This window comes from Ixodes scapularis, unplaced genomic scaffold, assembly GCF_016920785.2.
Source record: "Ixodes scapularis isolate PalLabHiFi unplaced genomic scaffold, ASM1692078v2 PGA_scaffold10__122_contigs__length_95168666, whole genome shotgun sequence".
NCBI lineage: Eukaryota > Metazoa > Arthropoda > Arachnida > Ixodida > Ixodidae > Ixodes > Ixodes scapularis.
In genome coordinates this window covers 83,311,726-83,332,608 of record NW_024609836.1, presented here as the reverse complement: position 1 = coordinate 83,332,608, position 20,883 = coordinate 83,311,726, and the positions used below count along the sequence as shown (strand labels likewise).

At 49.6% G+C, this 20,883-nt stretch overlaps 1 protein-coding gene across 4 annotated transcripts in view; it reads left to right on the top strand.

Moving 5' to 3' along the window:
* Positions 1–20,883, top strand: part of LOC115315009 (E3 ubiquitin-protein ligase HECTD1) — a 95,429-nt gene that overhangs the window by 34,499 nt on the left and 40,047 nt on the right. For all 4 annotated transcript variants that reach the window (XM_042288703.1, XM_040499614.2, XM_042288705.1 and 1 more), the window contains exons 2-14: positions 2,229–2,463; positions 5,072–5,299; positions 6,904–7,206; positions 9,300–9,358; positions 10,882–11,096; positions 12,083–12,258; positions 12,616–12,739; positions 13,116–13,314; positions 16,191–16,332; positions 16,987–17,205; positions 17,886–18,167; positions 19,519–19,815; positions 20,335–20,475. In XM_042288703.1, coding sequence (XP_042144637.1) covers positions 2,229–2,463; positions 5,072–5,299; positions 6,904–7,206; positions 9,300–9,358; positions 10,882–11,096; positions 12,083–12,258; positions 12,616–12,739; positions 13,116–13,314; positions 16,191–16,332; positions 16,987–17,205; positions 17,886–18,167; positions 19,519–19,815; positions 20,335–20,475 — 2,620 coding nt within the window. The remainder of the gene's footprint in view (positions 1–2,228; positions 2,464–5,071; positions 5,300–6,903; positions 7,207–9,299; positions 9,359–10,881; positions 11,097–12,082; positions 12,259–12,615; positions 12,740–13,115; positions 13,315–16,190; positions 16,333–16,986; positions 17,206–17,885; positions 18,168–19,518; positions 19,816–20,334; positions 20,476–20,883) is intronic.

Sequence of the window (20,883 nt, the reverse complement as noted above, 5' to 3'; positions counted from 1 at the left end):
AAGGACGGGGAATTTAATTTAGAAATGAACAGCACGAAAGTGAAGGACAATGATTACCTTTGAGTGGAGCCTTACTTTTTATCTATTTATTGACACATATACCTGCTGTGCCGTTGAGCATTATGCACAGGGTACACGAGGGAAATATAAAAAACCACGCTTAAACAAGCAAAATAAAATCATGCTTCAGTATTGTACGGAATCCCCGTAATATATCGTAAAAGCGGTCAACATCTGGTGAGAAATGTGGGGCTTTTCATCTTACTTAAAAATATGAACCTTAGTTATGTATCAGCTGGCTTTGCATAGAATGCCTTATTTGCTTAGGAAGGTGGATATATCTTTGTCTGGCTCATATGTGAGTGCCAACTTTCCATAAGTAAGCAGTTCCACAAACGAGAAGTGAGGGGCATAAGAGTTTATCAGCGTATTGCCCAGGATTGCGGCAAGAAAGGCGTCTGAGCGGACAGAAAATGGGGGCGATGCTGTCACAGTTAACCTCATCTTATCTTTTTTTTCTTTTTAGAATGTAAAAGAGCTTATGTTGTGTAAGTTAAAACTTAAACTGTAAAAAAAGAGAGAAAAAAAAAATTTAGGGAAGGTGACGTTATCTTTGTTCGCCTCAGGGTAACAAATACTGTCAACACCTCTTATTCCAGGACGGCCTTGAAAGCATTCTCGAGACATGTCCAACACAAACAAATGGAGACCATGTTACCTTGACAAATTTTTTTTTTGTAGACTCAGAAACTTTTTAATGAAAAGGCATTGAACAAGAAAAAAAAAAAAAAGGATTTTTGGGGATTGCATTATTGACCACAACAAATAGCAGGGCACAAATGTGGCACGATAGCTGACAAACTAATTACCTAAAATCCACTTAAAAGTACTTTTTGATTTAGTGGTATGGCAAGCTCTAGACAACCTAAATTTGCTACTGAATAAATATTTGAACCGGAACTTAGCTTTCTTAAATCTGTGAACTGCTGTGATTTATCTTGACCATTTGCCTAATCTCATGATTGGAATGTTCCAGCTGAGATGAATATTTTAAATATAATAAGTAGAATTTCAGGCAAATACTTAGTTCACTAGTTACCCCATAACATTCATGCCCTCCCTTGTTTTTAAATATTTATAGCGTGAAAAGAATCCTGTACAAAAAGGATGAGGAATCCATTTGGCAGTTGCGTAACGTAACGTGTAAATGGTGGGCAGGCTTGCAAATCTCAGCCTGCCTGCCAGCTCTCTCTACTTCGGGTCTGACTGTGCGTCCAAGTTCGCTAATTCGTTGGCAGATGGAACTTGGCAGCAATCCACTTTTTCTTGCTCTCCTTGTGTGAAAATGGTGACTGTGATTGAAAGCTTTTGTTGTGTTTGAATATTTTAGGGCTTGAAGCATTCTTCTTGAAAAAAAAAGAAAGGAAAAAGGTTGCTACCCCTGTTGTTTCCTGTCACATGTTCTGCATTTTGTTCAGGGAAGCTCCTAATCTAGGCATTGCTTATTTACAATTGTGTAGAGATGAAGCTAACTGCATTTACTGTAGTTTGTCTCACTCTGTGTGTGAGCGAAAAAGCGACAAGTAGGACCATAGTAGTACTAAGTAGTCTAATTAAATTTTTATTTAATTTGTTTTCTCCAGGCTCAATGGCATTACAAAGAGGAGGGGGGGGCACTGCAAAACAATGAAAAATCAAAACTATAAAATAACAATGAAACCTAATTAAACAAATTAGTAATTGCAATTCTAAATTAAGTTGTGTCAGTAATTGTAACCGTGACTGCGGTAAAGACAATTCCAATCAATGGAGGTTTAGGAGCATTAGAAGTAGATGTGACGCGATGGCGGATTTTAACTTTTAGTTCATATTGGTGCATGAGGATATGTGAGATGGTGCGGAAAATAGCGCTTGGTGAAGGAATAATAATAATAACAAAAACATCTTTATTTTTTGTCGAAGCGGTGGGCGTCACAGAAAATCGCCGACACAGCGCCGTCGGCGCCACGTCAGCGGCTTTTTGAACGTATGAACCGTGGAAGCAAACACACTAAGTGGCACATTATTACCCGCATTCCTACGGGAGTCTGGTTTTGATTGGCGCTTCTGAACGTAAAATATGAGAAAACGTAAAAACCGAAACTGTGTCAGCGGTGTTCCGCCGTAAGTAACTCTCCAAACTGGCCGAATGCTCAAGTTGCCTTTTCTGCCTTTGTCCGCATCCACAGCTGTCCCCCCCGGACGTTCCTGCCGGCTTTGTGCCGCATCTTCCTGGACGAGGGGGCCCCGGACAACGTGCTGGAGGTGACCGCACGGGCCATCACATACTACCTGGACGTGTCGGCAGAGTGCACCCGGCGCATCGTGGCCGTGGAGGGGGCCGTCAAGGCCATGTGCAGCCGCCTGGTGGTGGCCGACGTGTCCTCCCGCACCAGCAAGGACCTGGCCGAGCAGTGCGTCAAGGTGCGTGCCCCTCTCGGGCGCTGCTCCGGGTATCGACGGTGGGACGGGCCATGACACGGTGGACGCCGGAGGGGGGATAAAGGGAGGGGAGAGAGGGGAGGGGCGGGTGGGGCGGTTATTCACTGGACGTCATGTTCGAGCGCGCCATTTTAACACCACCTACAAGAGAAGGCCCGCGCATTGCGTTGTAGTTTGCGTCGTAGCGTGGCCAACACGCCAAAGTCAATTAATGTCACCGCCAAATTGGAGATGTGTCCGGCCAACGTTAGGCATGCTGCCTAGCTTGCCTAACGTTGCAAGCTAGGCAGCATGGCGTGGATCCACTAGCAACGACACTTTACTGCCCTCTTGATCCGCAAGGCCCGGCATTTGCACTCTTGATCCGCGAGGCCCGGCAGTTGCACGCTCACCCTCGTACCGAGGATTTCTGCATTTTTGGAAGTGTCGCACGTGACTCGTGAGATTGGACTCATTGCCGTTGTGCCAACCGTCCGGGGCACAACCGTTTGATGGCTGTCTCGCGATCCGGTCGCGGTCTCGAGACGCCACGGCGCCGCGTTTGCATCGCCGCAGTCGTCCGGGTGGTCGTTTCTGTGCACCTGTTGCCTGCCAGTGCGACCACTTGGTTGCGCAACGCGCATTTTTTTGGACGATCCGAATGACGTGAGTGTGACCGCAAGTTGCCCCGAATAGCCGGTTGGCTGCAGTGCGCGAAGACTCGTCTGGGGTGTGGATTGTTGCGGGAGAAAGCTCCCGTGCCGCCAAAATTAGAGGCCGTGGATCCTGTCCAAAACGGTGCAAGGTCGCTCGCTGCAGGGGCCGGATGAGTAGGTTTGACATGCACGCGAGGCACTTGCACCAGGTGCTTGTGAGCTAGGTTGTAAGAAGGTGCCTCGTCGAGTAAAAAATAATTAGATGTAGTTGGCTTTTTTTCTTTTTTTTTGTTTTGTTTTGATACTATGCAGTCTTTTTTGCTCACACCTGCTCGATGTTTCTTTTAGGGTTGCATCATCTTTATGAAATCGTTTTGAAGTGCCACTACAGTCTTTAAAGGTGTCTATGACACCCAATACAATCTCTGCAAACCGTCCAACCATGCAACACCGACAGTTGAGAGTCGACCGAGATGAGCCGTCAAACGCCCGCAGGAAAGGCAGAAGAGGACTTTGCTCCGGAAGATAAACAGTGTTTTGCAGCATTTAGTGTTGCTTATCAAATTCTGTCCCGTTTTGCTCATAGAGTTTATTGACTAATTTCATACTTTACTGCCGAAGGCCCAGGATGAACCCGTTCCACCACACTGTAGTAATTTTGATGAAAGCCTCTCGGTTGTGAGGTAAGAAACGGGAGAAACCACTGACCGCCTGTTTGCGCCGACTGTGTCGCTCTCTGAGCCAGAGGTGAAAAAGTTGCTCTTAAAAGGGGGGGGGGGGGGGCATTAATTTTGAGATAAAAAGAATTTGCATCTCGTCATTTTTACGTTGTTTATCGTGTCCCGGAGGATAGAGAAAACATCTCCTTAATTAAAAGATGTTGCGATTCCGCTGCATAATTGCAAAGCAAAAGTCGAGCTTTTTCCCCCACCTGCAGCCGCGAATGGCAGCCGAAGGAACTACGGCGAAAAACTTACATGACCTCGCTCGGCCCTAAGCTGCAGCATAACGCCCGCTAATGTCAGCAGAGAGAGGGAGAGGAAGCGTCCTCCGAAAGAGCAGACGGGAATCTACACGGCACCCCGAATTACGTCACTAGGAGGGGGACCAGGTGTGACCCTGAAGGCTGGGAGTGAGTTGGGGGGTGCCAGAAATGCCAATATTTTTTTTTTACACAACTTGGACACGCAGGCAAAATAAGTTTTCTGTTCTTTACTTCAGAAGTGTAAGAGGGCAACTTCCACAAATTTTTGACTGAAGTCCGGAAATTATTGCACCCCCCCTTTAAAAAGACACCGAAAAAAAGACACCGAACTACCCCAAAACTAATTTTTTCTTATTTTTTTTTAAGAGCCTCGAAATTACACATGGGCCACAAAATAAACTCTGGATTCACTCCTCTCTCAAAATGATTCTCATAACGTAAATATTCTCCTAAAATATTTTCTTTTTGTGTTTGTATGTGTGTGTGTGGGGGGGGGAGGGGGAGGAGTGGGAGGAGGAGGGGGAGGAAGAGTTCATAAGTCTGGAGGAGAACAATGCGTGTGAGAGTGTATTCACAAATGGTTTGGGTCAGCATTTCCACTGATGCGCAGTAAGAAGGAAAAAAAAGTACCATAACGACTTAATTTTAGCAAATTTAGCAACTTTAATATTATTATTGCAAAAGATTGATTACACAAATATATCAACCTATGGTAACGAATGCATAGCACATCGCTTGAAATAGCAAAAAATCTTGTGCTTGCGAAATATTCTCGGAACTCAGATTACACAGTTTGTAAAATGTTGAGCCCGCGAAAAATAAAATGGTTTACATCATTCTCAAAATGTTAGTTCTGCGGGGAATATTTTTCTGGATGGGACGAAGAAGCCAAAGGAGCTTTGTTCCATCTGTGCCCGTCTGCTTTTTGTCACGGACATCTCGGTCTGACTGCATCTGGTGCGTCTGGCAGGTGCTGGAGCTGATCTGCACGCGGGAAGCCGGGGCAGTGTTTGAAGCGGGCGGCCTGCAGTGCGTCCTGTCCTTCATCCGGGACAAGGGGTCCCTGGTGCACAAGGACACCCTTCACTCCGCCATGGCGGTGGTGTCCCGCTTGTGCGGCAAGGTGGACGCCATGGACCCCTGCCTGCCCAGCTGCGTGGAGGCCCTCTCGCAGCTGCTCAGGCACGAGGACAGCCACGTGAGTTGTGTTTGGATATATCGGATGCACATATTAGAAAATGTGCGGGCAAATGAACCGTAATGGATCGAAGGGAACTAAAGTTACAAAGCTGCCGAAAGGCAAAATCTTAGGCGACGCAAGGGTTCGAACTCTGGGGCTCCTAACATCTGGTCGGGCACGCTAACTAACCACTCTACTTGTAGCGCATCTGACCGGATATTGGGAGACCTGGAGTTTGAATCCCTGCGCGGTCTTGTCTTTCGGTAGCTTCTTAACCTTTGTTCCATTTGATCAAGTGCGGTTTAATCACCTGCATGCTTTTGAATATGGTAGTAACTATTTCGACGTCCACATTAAAAATAGTTTTAAATATTCTTTTGACGTCTGTGATGCCACTTCCTAAAGACGCAAAAATATCTTAAAAATTTTTTGGCATCTCCCATCAAAATATTTGTTTCTGTCTTTTTTGACACTTCAAACTTCGAACTTTGGAGCTTCAGGGTTCGAACTGGAAAGTGATCGAAAGTGACGGTCCAACAACCTGATTTTGTTTGTGGTCGGTGTCGCGGTTCAACACGCATTTTCCGAAAACAAATGTGCAGTCGACTGCAGTTTTTATGATCTTTTAATTGATGTGGATTTAAAAAAACTTCCCAAAGTACATCAGCTATCAGGCCACACATGTTTTGTTTGGTTGTGCCCAGCATCACAGGATGTGACTCCATTGCTTTTAATTATTTATTTCACATGTTTTATATGCTGAATGTCGTGTCATAAAATTTCCAGTTGATTGGAAAATGTATGTGCCTGAACCTTTGTTTGTTCATACCGGTCAAGAACATCAAGGAGCAATGTTTGCATTTAGAACCTTTTGCGAAACCCGGTTAATAACGGCGGTAGCCAGATGCAAAGTGAGACCGCTACGAAGACGTGCTCACACGATACGGAGGCACAAAAAGTATGCCAAATTTCTCAGTGTTACTTAGTGTCCGCACTTGCATTTGTTACGTGCAGGCAAGACAGGGATATCCAGCTCGCCTTTGTTGGGGATTCAACATTTTAAGTGAGACGCCTGGGGAAGTTACGTGTGAGAGCTCAGAATATCGCCACTGGACATGTCATGTCTGAAAGGATCAACTGTCGAGCCAGTCCCACACGCACATTGAATAAGACATTTCCACTGCCAACTAAGACCGAAACTTCTTAGGCATGCAACACGGGACTCTGTCAACACGTCAACGCAACACCGACTACACCATCAGAAACTAAACAGAATAAACTGACAAAACGGCTACCACTGTGACAGCCTACATTGGGTAGGGGACATTGAAATAATAAAGCCACTATTCTAAAGTTTTGTGAAAGTCACGGACGTCGAAATAATTTTTTTAAACATTTTGACAGTGGACGTTGTAATAGACACTGCCTTTTAATGTTTCCTCTTTGTAGTCTGCACGAGATGATGAAAGTGCCCCATGTATATATGTATTGTATATGTTGTATTATTGCATATATGTAATTATGTATTGTGGGCACAAAAATAAAGAGGTGATAAGTATGAACAAAGAAACAAACGAAGAGCAAGTCAAACGGGACGGACGGCCCTTGTTCTCTTTCCGCAGGTGTCGGACGGAGCTCTGCGTTGCTTCGCGTCCCTCGCCGACCGTTTCACCCGGCGGGGCCTGGACCCTGCGCCGCTGGCGGAGCACGGCCTGGTGCAGCAGCTTCTGGGGCGCATGGCGCACGCCGCGGCACCGTCGTCCTCGCTCTTGGCGCCCTCCTCCGGCGGCGCGGGCGGCACCCAGGGGGGCGGAGGCGGCACCACCCCGGCGCCGCCTCCGACGGAGCCCAAGTCGTCACCGACGGTGTCCACCATCATCAGCCTGCTGTCGACGCTCTGCCGGGGATCACCCTCCATCACGCACGTAAGTGGGCCAACAATCATTCCGTCTGGGTAGGGTGCCCCGAACGAGTCTTTGACCGCATAGCTTCTCGTACCACTCGCGTTACACGTGCTTGCAAGGTGGCAACAGATTCGGTCACAGGAGCTGGGGCGTCTTGCCGCCGGACGCCGCGATCTTGGCAGTCATTGCACAAATGCTGAAGAAGGCAAGTGGGTGCAAGGGTTGCCTCCCTAAGTTTTCGTGGACTGTCGAGGCCAGTCCACACGTGCGTGTCGGTTGCGTTCGCGGCAGCCGGAACGACAGCAATGGCGAAGTTGCCGGGACAGGCATTTGTCGCACGCAGAGCGGCGAGCGGCGCGAGAGGTAGTTTCACGAGGCAGTCGCCAGTCATGGTTCTTCCGGTCGTCTCGGTTGCGATTGTGGCAGGCGGCTGCGCGACGAAAGCGAGGTGTCGTCGGACGGAAATCGAGGGACCTCGAATGACAATGCGGTAGGCGCGCCAATTGGACGCACGTTCCGGGCATCTTACGTACGGCGAATGGCGTGTGAACCTTTTTTCGGGCCATTGCAACTGTTATTAGGCCAGCGGTGTTTAGCGGCACGCAACCATAATTACACTCGACCGAGCTAACGTGGTGCTACATGGCTATTTTGCTCCTAGTCGAGGCCAAAGCGAAATCGAATGTGACGTCGCGTAATTGTTACGTCGACAACTGTCGGGAGTTGCCAGTGTAAAAGCGACCTATACATAAATATTAAAGTAGTCCGATTATAGCCACGCATCCTTTATCGGCATTTGATAGAATATTTTTCTCATCTTGATTTCTTTCTGGAGTGTAAAAAGAAGCATCAGTATTTTCCAAAAGAATGCGAGCCAGGGATATGCAGGAGAAGCTGCTTGTAGTGAATAGTCGGGCATGTTGGTGTCTAAATTACATTCTATGTCCCTCTTTCGTGTTCGTAAGCTGCAGTATTGTAGACATTCTTAATGGCTGCAGTCATGAGCACAGACGTTCTGTCCGTTCTGCAACAGGCCGGGAAAGTTGCGGCGGCAGTTCGCACTTCTATGGACGCTCCCTCCCAGAATATTTGCTGCTAGGGAGATGGTCAAACTTGAGTTCAGTCGTCATTTGCGGCTCGCTGACGACTAGTGCAGCCATGTAACTGTGGCTGTTTGCGATTGAGCCATTTGTTACTGGATTAACGACCGTTCATTGTTCTCGTTTTTAAAGGGCAACTCCGCTCAATTCCGAAAAATTTAGGCTTCCATGTGGTTCACATTCACAAAGCACTACTAAACAACTCTACGTCTTCGGATTCGCGAAATGTGAAATATTATTTGTGTAATCCTAATTTAAACATCAGCAGATACCGAAACCGAAACTTCGGTTGCGTCAGGCAACATTGGTCTCAGGTCGTCACAGTCATGATTACGTCACGTCGAACCACGTGGTCTTGTGACGTTCGGGAGGGAGCGAGAAACAGGACACGCAACGCCAACAGGTCTTTTTTTTTTTTTTTTTTTTTTTTTGACGCGGGCAGGCTGTTTTGCATGGCGTGGACGGTGATGGGCCGGGGGAGAGGGGGAGGGGAGGAGACGAAAGAGGAGTAGAGGAGCGGGGAAACAGACGCGCGCAGGGCAGCGCAAACTAGCGCATCCGTGTTACGGTGATCACGTGAACGCCCGGTCAGCCAACACCGGGAGGAGAAACTCATGACGTCGTCGTTCAATTTCGCTCTGAGAAGTAAAAACAAGCAAAACGTGAGAATGACGTACACATGCCTCTGACGTAGTGGTTCAGCGTTGGCCGCTCCAACTCCGTGGCATTGACTGCGCTGATGATTGCGCCTCGCGCCGCACACTAGAGTTGGCAGATTTCGGCGACTTGGCTCGCTTGAAGGTTTGCTGGCCAGTTTATTAAATATATAAACGGAATTAGATCGTAATATTTTGCATAGGGTCTTCCTATATGATACTGAAGAGGGCTACATAGTTTTCTAAATATCGAAAATGAAGCGGAGTTGCCCTTTAAGAGGGTACAAGTTATAGGTCATCAGATTCAAAGTCACTCAAAATGACCTCTCGGCCTAACAAGTCTTGTCTGTTATTGCAGGACCTCCTCCGGTCTGATCTGCCTGATGCAATAGAGTCCGCGCTGCATGGAGATGAACGGTGAGTGGAGGTCTATAGCCGAGCCCCATAACACCACCGGCCATAGAGTCCCTTTTCAGAGGGACTTTCTGGCTCTCTGAAGGACTTTCAGAGAAGTGGAGAGAGTAGGATGGGGGGGGGGGGAACTTTTGCGTGGAGGAGAAGGATAGTCTGGTTCCCAACTGCCAGTTCCTGTTTCATGGTTCCTAACCTGGAACTGTACGATCCTTCTCTTTCGCACGCGTTGCATCTTCGAGGCAACACTAGGTCTCCCGTTTGACTTCTCGGGAATCAAAGCTTATTGGCTGCAGTATTTTGTGTATTTTTTCCCGCTCGGTGACTTTGGAGGTTTATTTTCAGTTATTGGCGGGCCCGATTGAGCGGTTAATTTTTTGCCTTGATATAAGCCTTTTGTTTGCTTTTGTGAAGGGCCAGATTCGGGGTTTAAGAAGGCGTATTAGCACTATTTGCGAAAAGCTCACTCAAGCAAACACTGTCTCTTTTGTGTGTTCCGAATGTAAAGTTTTTGCTCTTGTGTACTGTATGCTAACCAAAAAAGCAAAAAAAAAATTATTAAAACAAATTTAAAATCTATTTTGTTCTACGGAAAACATCAATTGCGAAAGGACGTGCAACCTGTTTTGAGCTGCGCCGGCCGTTTTTTTTTAATTTTTTTATTTGACAATACTATATGTCCCCACAACGGGGACCACGAGAAGAATGAGAAACAAAAAAGGTGAACATGAATAAAACATGCAAAAACATGGTTTGCAATGTAAACGTCGCTATACTTCGTTTCAGCTTCGGTCCGAGCGCGGCCGATGTTATGAGCCGAAGGGCCAATCAAACAGCGAAACAGGCAAACGTCATGGCGTGCTCCCTGCAGCTGATAGGACCAGCCGATATCCGCCGTGTCTCTGTGCGTGCTCCTCCACCGGCTAGTCCTGTCAGGCACAGAGAGCACGCCATGACGCTGCGCTTTTTGGGCTGTTTGATTGGCCCTTTGGCTCACAACATCGGCCGCGCTCGGACCGAAGCTGAAACGAAGTATAGCACACTGAATGGTTACGTATATATCAAGCACAAAAGACACACAGTACGACACGAAGTACTGTGAGCAACAGTTTGAAAGCACTGAATTACATTTTCAAGCTCAAACACCTTATAAATTCATAAACTGTGTTGACTGCAACGGTACTTTCCTCTTTTTCGTCGCCTCTTCTTCGTCAAATTTTATCATATACCAAATCCACAATTTAGCGGGGAGATCGAATTGACGCATAATTACACTTATATTCAGGTTCTAAGTGCCGCTAAATCCTAGCTAATTTTAACACGGAAACGACAAGTTACACTTTTGCGTTAAACTTCTTTATATATAATTTTTTTAATGAAATCCCAGTCCCGAACACATTCTGCGTAAAAGGGTATATTTCACTTTTTTTTTTTAATTGACAAAAGGTGAAAGCTGTTTCGTGCCGTCCCTTCTGGAGCTAGCACCAGAGTTTCGGGACTCGAGCGACGTGCGTGCGGTTTGTCCGCAGGTGCGTGCTGGACACGATGCGGCTGGTGGACCTGCTGGTGGTGCTCCTGTTCGAGGGGCGCAAGGCCCTGCCCAAGGCCGGAGTGGCCTCGGTGTCCACGCGGCTCAGCTCCCTGCGCAGGGTGGACAGCGCTGGCGAGCGCACCCACCGCCAGCTCATCGACTGCATCCGCAGCAAGGACACCGACGCCCTCGTGGATGCCATCGACTCCGGCGGTGGGTCTTCCGCTCCAAAGAATCTCCACAAAAATGTTTTGTAGTGTTAGCTACACTGACCGAGGTTGAGCAGTTTCACGTGGCCCTCATAATGAGCTGTGCTCATTATGCGAGCCGTGCTCATTATGCGGAGCGCGGCGGCGGCGGCAGAGCTCCGCATAATGAGCACGGCGCCGCGCGCTCCGCGGCTCATTATGAGAGCCACGCAAAGCCGCCGCCGCGTGCTCTGCCGCTGCCGCGCCCGCCTCGCCCACCTCGCCAGTCTGCGCATTCCAGAGGAGTGACGTCATAGCTGCGGCAGACGCACTGGCGCCGCCGCGTGCCCAGCTGTGCGCCTCCGTTGCGCAGTAGCCAAGTCTGACGCTGCACCGGAGCCGCTTGATAGCGCCTCTCATTTTGTGCTCATAAGCTCACGTTACGTATATCCTGGCATAGCCGAGCTAAGCCACCACAATTTTTTTTTTCTGGGGAAATGGAGATCTTGAAATCTGATAATATTTTTCTTCCGCCCTATCGAGTTCCTTATTTTGCTCGATTACGACACGTAACGAAATGTGCAAACGTAAAACATTGAGAGCAGATTCTTCAATATTGGTGTATGAACATATTTAACCGAACTGTTGTTTTATTGCTGGATATCTGCACATTAAACTCTGGACCTGATTGTTTTGTAAAGTCACTAATAATGGTTCAATTTAAAAAGCCAGCATTGTTTCTTCGCACTTTGTAGCGTCTAGCCATACGTTAAACCGTGATAATTTAAAAATGGTTTTTACCTATTCTTGCAAACAAAGGTGGGCGAGTTATAATTATCTTGAGAATTAACTTATCGATTAAAAAATATTGCAAGATATTTGAAGTAAGCTCAAAAATCCGAACAATCCTGCGCTGTTTCGTTGGGTTCGGCCAAAAAATGAGGAAGAAGGCTCCAGGACCAGCGTTAAAGGAGTCAAGCTTCGTTCCATTGCCGTTCTGTTTGGGTGCAGGTATAGAGGTGAACTTCATGGACGACGTGGGCCAGACGCTGCTCAACTGGGCCTCGGCCTTCGGCACCCAGGAGATGGTGGAGTTCCTGTGCGACCGGGGCGCGGACGTGAACAAGGGACAGCGATCTTCCTCCCTCCACTACGCCGCCTGCTTCGGCCGGCCGGGGGTGGCCAAGGTGCGTTGCAGACGGTTGTGACATACTATGTTCGACCGACACATGGGTCGAGGTCATGTGAGCAACGTAGCCCCAGGGAGGGCTAGGTTGCTGGTACGAAAGTGATGTTGGCTGTCACGTGACACCAAAGAGTTACGGGTTGCTCTCAATTATTGATTAATCCAGCCAGCTCTTGTTATTGCTGGTGGTTCTAAGATGGACATTGTGTGCGGTACTGATGCAGCTTTCACTTTGCGGGAGCTGAAAACGGGGTAAGAGAGAAAAGGTGGTGGTGGGAAAAGAAAGAACATTGCCAGTAAAGTCCGTCTCCGTCTCGCCTTCACCTGACTGTTGCTACTCGATATCGGCCCCTCCCAGGTGCTGCTGCGCCATGGCGCCAATCCGGACCTAAGGGATGAGGATGGCAAGACGCCACTGGACAAGGCAAGAGAGCGGAACGACGAGGGGCACCGAGAGGTCGCCGCGATCCTACAGTCTCCCGGTAAAAACCCTTACCCCCCCCCCAAGTGAAGAGAAACCCGGATTTTTCTCTCGAGGACCGTTCACACACTTGCACTTCCTTACAACCAAGTTCTTTTTGATCTCTTATGACAAAAGAATGTGCTGGCCTCCTGGCACCATCTATGAGGAGGCCCTGGAACTGGATGTCACTAGAGCGATGGTTTCGTGGTACTGTCGAGACCGGTCGCAAGCGTGTGAACGAGATTTAATTGTCTTATCATGGTGCGCGGAGGTGACTGCAATCTTACTTGTAGACTCAGTACCTATAAATTACTTCGTAGAGTGCTCCCAGAGATCATGTGGGGATTTGTGGGGACGCGAATGCGACGGTGTTCTCTGGCTCCCCCCCCTCTCAGGGGAGTGGATGTGCCCCGTCGGGGAGGCGTGCGGGGGCGCCCCCGGGGACAAGAAGGGGGCGTCCTCGGCGGCGGAGCAGGCCGGTGCCGAGGAGGATGGGGAACCCAAGGGGGACCCCGAGATGGCCCCCGTGTACCTGCGGCGCCTGCTGCCTGTCTTCTGCCTCACCTTTCAGCACACCCTCATACGCTCTGTCAGGTGGGTGCCCAGTTCTCTCCCTGCGCTTCGATGGCACACGGCGGGAGCTTTCAAACTTCTCCGTCTCGGGGAATGCCCGTCTGTTTATTGACGGTTGAGGAACCGATGCAGTAAAGCGACGCAGAAGCCTACAAACCTTGTAGACGATACCCTACGCAGTAGGGAGCACTTATCAATTTTACAGCGGAGCTGTTAAGGGCTAGGTTCCCGAGGATCGTGTCCAGTACAAAACACTTGTCGACAAAAACGCCTCTGGACAGCTACCGCCATCTATTGGGCAGGAGATCGAACTATAGGGGGCACTCTGACCCATTTGTTTTCCCCACGCTCGGTGTTCCCTCAACACAAGGCCTGTGCACATGCTGACAGGCCTTATGGGCATGTCCATGTCATCTTCTACAATAGAGCGCGGGGCACAGTTTAATGTAAAAAAATACTAACAATCAACAAAGCGACGTTAAGTGCCAGATCTATCCTGAGAGAATGCTAGCTTGACCCAAATCGGCTTTTGTGCTGAGCTGGGACCGTGCATGCTGCATTGTTCATGCAGGCCGTAGTGGAAACAAAAGAGCCCCTCCTCCCCCTCAACGGAGAACACGAACTCGAGCCGAACGCTGACGCCGCTTTCGGTTATGTCGGCCGAGCGACGAGTCATTGTATTTGTTGTCCCCATCCGTGTAGTTGTAAAGTTAACCGCTTGGGGCGTCACAGTCTGTCCTCCTCCCCAATAAGCGACGGCGGCAAGCACACAACCAGTATGGTTGCCGCCGTCGCTGGAAGATGACGCGAACCTTTCCAGCTATCATAGAAGAATGGATAGTTGGGCGGCGCGTTGGTGGAGAATTCATCGTAGGAAACAGCGCGAAAAACAGACGACGACAAAAAAGAAGCACACGTAACGAGCGCAGTGCTCGTCACGTGTGTTTCTTCGTCCTTGTCTGTTTTGCGCGCTGTTTCCTACACTCTTATCAGTTTCGGTTTGGACTTAGGACGGGTCAGCCGCACGCCCTTTCGGGGAAAGAAGACTGGCTGCGGAACCGCCGCAAAGCCGCTATCGCCTCGACTTTCACTGCGTCGAGCGCTTCAGATTCCCTTGCCAAAAAAGAGCATATCGCTTGCCTGGAAAGCCGCCGCCGAGAACAGAACCAGCAATGTAAAGGGCGCCGGCGGGCCAACGCCACGGACGACGACGCGAGGCCCGGCGACGACTGCACTCCACGCCGGCTGAACAGTTCCCAGGCGCGACGGCGAGGTTCCAGAGGGAGTTCGTGGATTACCCGTTTGGCGTCAGATGCGCTGTGTGAGATGCTCGGCGACCGACTCTGGGTCGCCGGAGACGTATCCACGATTGGCGCGTGTCGGACAAGAAGAAGCGGGAAACGGGAGCGTGTGCGTTGCGGCAGTGCATCGAGTACAGCTCCGCTGGTCTTCCTTCTTCACGAGAGTGGAAAGGCTGAACGTTTTTTTATCGACAGAAGGGTCTATTAAAATGGTGCCCAAACTGGGGAAAACTTCAGTTTGAGGCAGGGACGATCAAAGGAATTTGAAAGCTCAAGGGAACCCATAAAGGTTCTCTGGGAAACCCTTGCGTTCTGGGAGCCCAGTTTGTGAACCCTTTACAGTAAACCTTCAATAACTCGATGTCGTAAAAACAGGAAAAAATTTGATGTAAGTGAGGTTGTGTGAATGGAACCCTGTTGGTTGCAATCGGATCGCCATTTCTTCAACCAACCTTTGTTTTGTGCCGCCAGTTCATTGCTTGCTGTGCCCTGCCTGTTGTGGCCTTTTCTTTTTTTTTGTAATATTTGTTGTTAAGATTTTGAGATACCAGAGGTCGGTCCTGGAAACTTCTCGAGATTTGATAAGTAAATGCCTTTGAGATAACGATAAGTAAATGCATTCTGTCGTGGGAGTTCATTCCATGACGTGGATATCTTTCGACTTAACCGATATTTTGAAATAGCCGAGTTCGAGCTAACGAGGGATTACTGTACGTACAGTGTCACAAAAAAAAAAGTTAAAGCGCTAAAATTGCCCACAAATATCGGGAACTTCATGTATCAGAGGCGGCGACTTTTATTTAATACCTCTTTTACTGGTCTGATTCGCACATGAAAACTTGAATTGTCAACTTCAAGTGCAAAGAAAATAGAAAATAAAGAACTGATGCGGTCCGTGTTGCAGTGACATCTGTCAGGACAAGTTAGAAAGATGAGCATGTTCGTTAATTTTGTACAGAGGTCGAGCGCATTACACATCAACATGCATTCATGTGTGTGTTTCTGCGGGAGATATTACAGTCTAAGCTCATTATAACAGACATGGTTACAACAGACATTTGAATATAACATACTGATTTGTGAAGTTCAGTTGGTTTTCCTCTACATACCATTGACTCAACTTCATATCTGCATACCAACATACTCCTCTTACAACAGACTGAAATCTTGGTCAAAATCAAGGTCTTTTATAACAAGCTTAGACTGTATTCATAATTGGGCTCTCAGTTTGAGTTTGAGACGGCCAGAAACGGCACTGGTGACACAATCTTATGTAAAAGGTTAACAAACATGGTCATTCTTTGATCCCTTCTCAAAGGAGGTTTTTCCGGCATTAGAGAAATCGGTTCTTCATTTCCTATTCCCTTTCTAATCGGGAGTTGCAATTTAAAATTTTACGTCATAAATTGGAACAATAAAAGACGTATTTTAGAAAAGCTGCTGCTTGACATGTTGGGTTGCTGGCTTTCGTGGGTCATCTTAGCATGGAAACGTTTTCCTGAAACACACACACCGTACGTGAGTTTTTCTTGCTCTTCGGAACACCTGGCTTGAGAGGTCTCTGAGCGTCTCTGTGGTTGTCTCGGGTGGGCGCAGGAAGTCTAGCCTGAACCTGATCCGCAAGATGCTGCACTACATCCAGCCACCCCTGCTGTGCGACATGGGGGGCGCCGAAAAAGGGGTGCCCAATTTCGCCTCCCTCGTCGTGGAGGTGCTCGCCAACGTCCTCGACTCGGAGGTGGGTAGCATCCACAAGACGTCCCACGTCGGAATCTGTCCTCTGCCATGGCGAGGGGGTGCAAAAAAAAGGAAACTGTGGTTTCATGTTGTTTCTTTTGCCCAACAACGAAAATTCTTCGAGGGAAATAAGTTTTGGGCAATTTCGGGGAGAATAAATTCTGCCAAAAGGGAGCTGTGGGTGGATGGGTTTATGGGTGGGGTTCTGGATAGAATCGTAGCTAGAATTCTGTATAGAGTCTCGGCTAGTATCGTGGATAGAGTAGTCAGTTCGAAAGTGTATAACATTGTTTGTTTTATTTGTTCTTGTTTATTTTTTGTTTTATATTTAAGAAATACCGCTGATGTTTTCTTACCATCCAAGCAGGAGAGAATAACATTGAGCTTTGAACAGTTGGTTCAGAACGATCGACACTCGAAGCATGCACACAGTCAGAATGCAGTAAATTCATAGTGTCTGGGATTATAATTACGGTAGTGCATTCGGTCGCACATAAAATTACCAACAAGGTTACGAGGGTGGTCGTTGGTAGGATTGGTCGGCATAGAGAGTGTTTCAGTGGATTCAAACAAAGATTTTCGGTACATTTTTTTTTTTTCAAACGAGCACAAGTTGTGCAAATGGCGGCTTCATGGTTTTTGTGCCCATTTCCAGGAGGACGAGGACAGCCTCCTGGTGTCCCTGCAGATGGTGCAGGAGGTGATGAGCAAGGGCCCCGGGGTGTTCCTGGAGCACTTTGCTCGGCTGGGGGTCTTCAGCAAGGTGCAGGCCCTGGCGGGTCCCTCCTCCGCCCTGCTGGGCTCCGCCGAGGCCCCCGAGGAAGCTCCGCCCGCGCCCCTCGGCCCCTCCCTGGCCAGACCCAAGGACGAGGCGGTGCGTGGCCCTCCGTTTCTTTTTTTTTTACACAGATCTGGCTAGCGAGCACGTGTTGCCATGTCCTCTCCGTCGTGCCCCCTCGATTTCGAAACAGCGACGATGCAACTCCGTCGCGCTGGGGATCGCCACGATCCATCTGTGACAGACCCTCTTCAGTGCTGCGCGCTATCTAGTAGCTGCAGCGCTGATTATCTGAGTCCGCTGTCGTTTGGGCTTGTGCTCTGAGCTTTTTTTGGACACGAGGGTTTCATCGGCATTTGGTGTAAAAAGATGAGTGCTTCGTCGTTGTTCGACGATCGCTCGGATCCAATCGCGCGCCTCGTGCCCAAGAAATGGCGGCCGCCAATGTAGCTTGACGGGGTTTTGAAAAGGGCCTATCGGAGCACTCCGCCGTAGTTCGCTCCACAGCTGCCCTGTTGACAGAAAATCTCTCGCTTCTCTTTTGCCGCCGCACTTTTACGAATAAACAATGGGGGCCGTAGAAAGCCTGGGTCTAAAAGAGGGAACAAGTCAAATAGTGGAGACCGTTTGCGATTTAATGGAGGACGCCTCCCGGGGCAGATCGGTCGTAAGCGTGCGGGAGGCGTCGGACTTGACAGGTTTGAGAATCCCTCGCGGGCAATGCGGCAAGGTCGTAGAGTGCTCTCGTCTCTTTCTGTCGCTCCGACATGGCGCAGGGCCAGGAGGAGGAGGAAGTGGTGCAGGAGGACGCCAAGGAGATCTCGCCGGGGCGCCCGTACCACTGGCGTGAGTGGAGCCTAGTGCGGGGTCGGGACTGCCTGTACCTGTGGAGCGAGGCGGCGGCCCTGGAGCTGTCCAACGGCTCCAATGGCTGGTTCCGCTTCATCCTGGACGGCAAGCTGGCCACCATGTACTCGAGCGGCAGCCCCGAGGGCGGCTCCGACTCCTCCGAGAACCGGGGAGAGTTCCTCGAGAAGCTGCAGAGGGCGCGCACGCAGGTACATCTTCAGTCGTTCGGTGCAGGTCGCGCGAGAGTCGGTGACGGGTTAAGACTTAGGGGAGAGCACATCTCTCCACTCATGCCCTGCCGGAAACACTCTTTTGGAAATGCGTCTCATTCACCCCTCCTGGACTGTTAATGCACCTCCAGCGCATCAACAGCCTTGAAGTGACATCCTCGGAGGGCTTTTTCATGGTTCCAAACGGGCGGTAATCACTGGGGGCCATGTCGGGTAGTACGCATGCATCCAAACATCTGACAGGTTGTACAAAGGGCAGGAAACATGCCGAATCCAACCAGGCACCAGCCAATCACAGCATTAGGTGGATTCATGCGGGGTTGTGATTGACCAATGCTTGATTGCATTAGGCCATCTTTTCAGCTTGTCATACGATTGGTTGTGCATGTGTGCTGCCCAACCTGGCCCCCCAGTGAATATTACCGGTTTGGGGCCATGAAAAGAGCCATACGAGGAGATCACTTTGCAGTCATTCATGAGCTCAAAGCAGTTGTTCAGTTGTGGGTGCGACGCACTTCCAAGGCATGGTTCCGGCAGGCAAGGCATGGAAAGTCTGCCACACCGGTGGCACAAGTGCCATCAGCAGGTTTGCTGGTGATATAGGTATCTCTCTCGGTGACTAAAATCCTTTACTTTGCACGTGCACTCATGCAAAGCAGCGATACAAACGCCGAACAAAGTTACGGGCTTGCGCAAGTAGCTTCAACAGAGTTGCACGAGGTAGTAAGTTTTTCCTCGCTTCGATTATTTGAGCCGTGTTTTGCACGCAGAAAGAGGATTATCGGGCTCGAGGTGTAAGTGAAATGAATTGCCTTCGTGTGCTTTAGGGGCGGCATGTAAAGTTATTTCTGGTGCAGGTCGTGTTGAGCGAGAATGAAAGAAAACGAAAGGCGAGCTGCTGAGGGGAATCGGCTGGAATGCTAGGCATTTTTCCCCCTATGGAACGCTACCTCGAGATCCGTTATACCCACTCTAGGTGGAGTATCTCGAGAAAGTGGACGTATCTACCGACTCCTAAGCGGCCTGTATCCGCCGCAAGAAACGTAAAGTGCAACCCAACACGGTACGCCCCTCGTGATCTCTTTTTATCCGACTTGGCCAAAGTTTAGATACGCTTCACTTCTCTTACAAGCAGCGACATTCTTTGAAGTGCTGACCGCGTGACGGTGAGGCTTTTATAAATCTAATGGCCGCACGCATCAGAGCATTGAACCAAAAAATGACATTTTGTTCTCTCGAAGAGGTGTTTCATTGTGCTGAACGGTTGTCGTCACTCGTAAAAGAAAGTGTCGAGGGATTTCGTAAACACAACGCCATTCCATGCGCGCAGGTGAAGCCCCACACGCCAAGCCAGCCACTGCTGTCGACCCCCGGGGCGGCGCGCCTGGTGGTGGGCAACTGGTCGCTCTCGTGCCGTCGGGAGGGGGAGCTGTCGATCCACAACTCGGACGGGCAGCAGCAGGCCACGGTGCTCAGGGAGGACCTGCCAGGCTTCGTGTTCGAGTCTAACCGGGGCACCAAGCACTCCTTCACCGCAGAGACCTCTCTGGGGCCAGAGTTTGCGGCCGGGTGGGCCGGCCGCAGGGGGCGCCGCCTCCGCTCCAAGATGGAGGCACTCAAGCAGAAGGCAAGCGCCCGCTCTTTTGACCCCTCGGCTGCCGTGGTCGCCGACAGGATGAGGGCGTTGGGGAGGAGTTTCGGTTTCCTGCCTCTCGTCCGTGCGCATACAGTCGAAGCACTGCGGAAGACATCGAGCGTGTGGTGGAGACTTCCTGTCGTTCTTATTCTGTCGGCAACCATAGAATCGTTTTAAATGTGTCGGGGAAATGGGAGGGGGGTGTCTTTTATTCCAAAATGGAAGACGAGAGGCCAACAATTAGGAGGTGCCTCTCACCTCGTGGCACGACCTAGACACGTAAATAAATGCGGTTAGTTTATGTCACTCTCGCATCGGCGTTTTTTTGCACTCAAACTTCTGACGGTTTTAACGGAATCGACCGGCTCCTCGAAGTTTGGATTAGCGCAAGTGTACCGCACGGTCCACTTTGTCCCAGTGGAAAGAGTGGCCGCGGAACATGAGCGTCGCCACGGGGGTGGTCTCTGTCGTTGGGCGAAATTGACCGACGGATACGCGTTGCGAACGCAGGTGCGAGTCCAGGCGCGGGAGATCTACAACGCCCACTTCCGGAGCGCCCAGGCCCAGCCGCGGGTGGTGGTCACCCGGCTCTGCAAGATCGTGGACCAGATCGACAGGGCCTGCCAGAAGCAGCTCTCCTGCTGGCAGGAGGTGGGCGGTCCCCTACGGTTTCCGACTTTTCAGAACCGTTTTTTTTTAAAGGCTGGTTACGTTGCTTATGGCCGTGTGTCTTAAAACCCCTCGGGACCTCTTACAATAAGAGGATGCACTTGCACCATCTACCAAGTAGCCACAAACACTTACAGTTTTCGCATATTTACATTTTTTTTTTTCCACACAATTCTTTTTTTTTTGGCTCTAAAAAACTTTTGGCAAAGTTATAAAAGACCATTCTTCGCAGATGTTACGTACATATGAGCTCGAAAATGCCGTGAAACCTTCGCTCGACGGCATTTACACCTCTACAATGACATTGGGTGGAAATCAAGAGACCACTTTTTTGGACGCAGTAAACGCGCCAGTTCGAGACGCGTTTCAGGCATTGTACCGGTAGTGAGC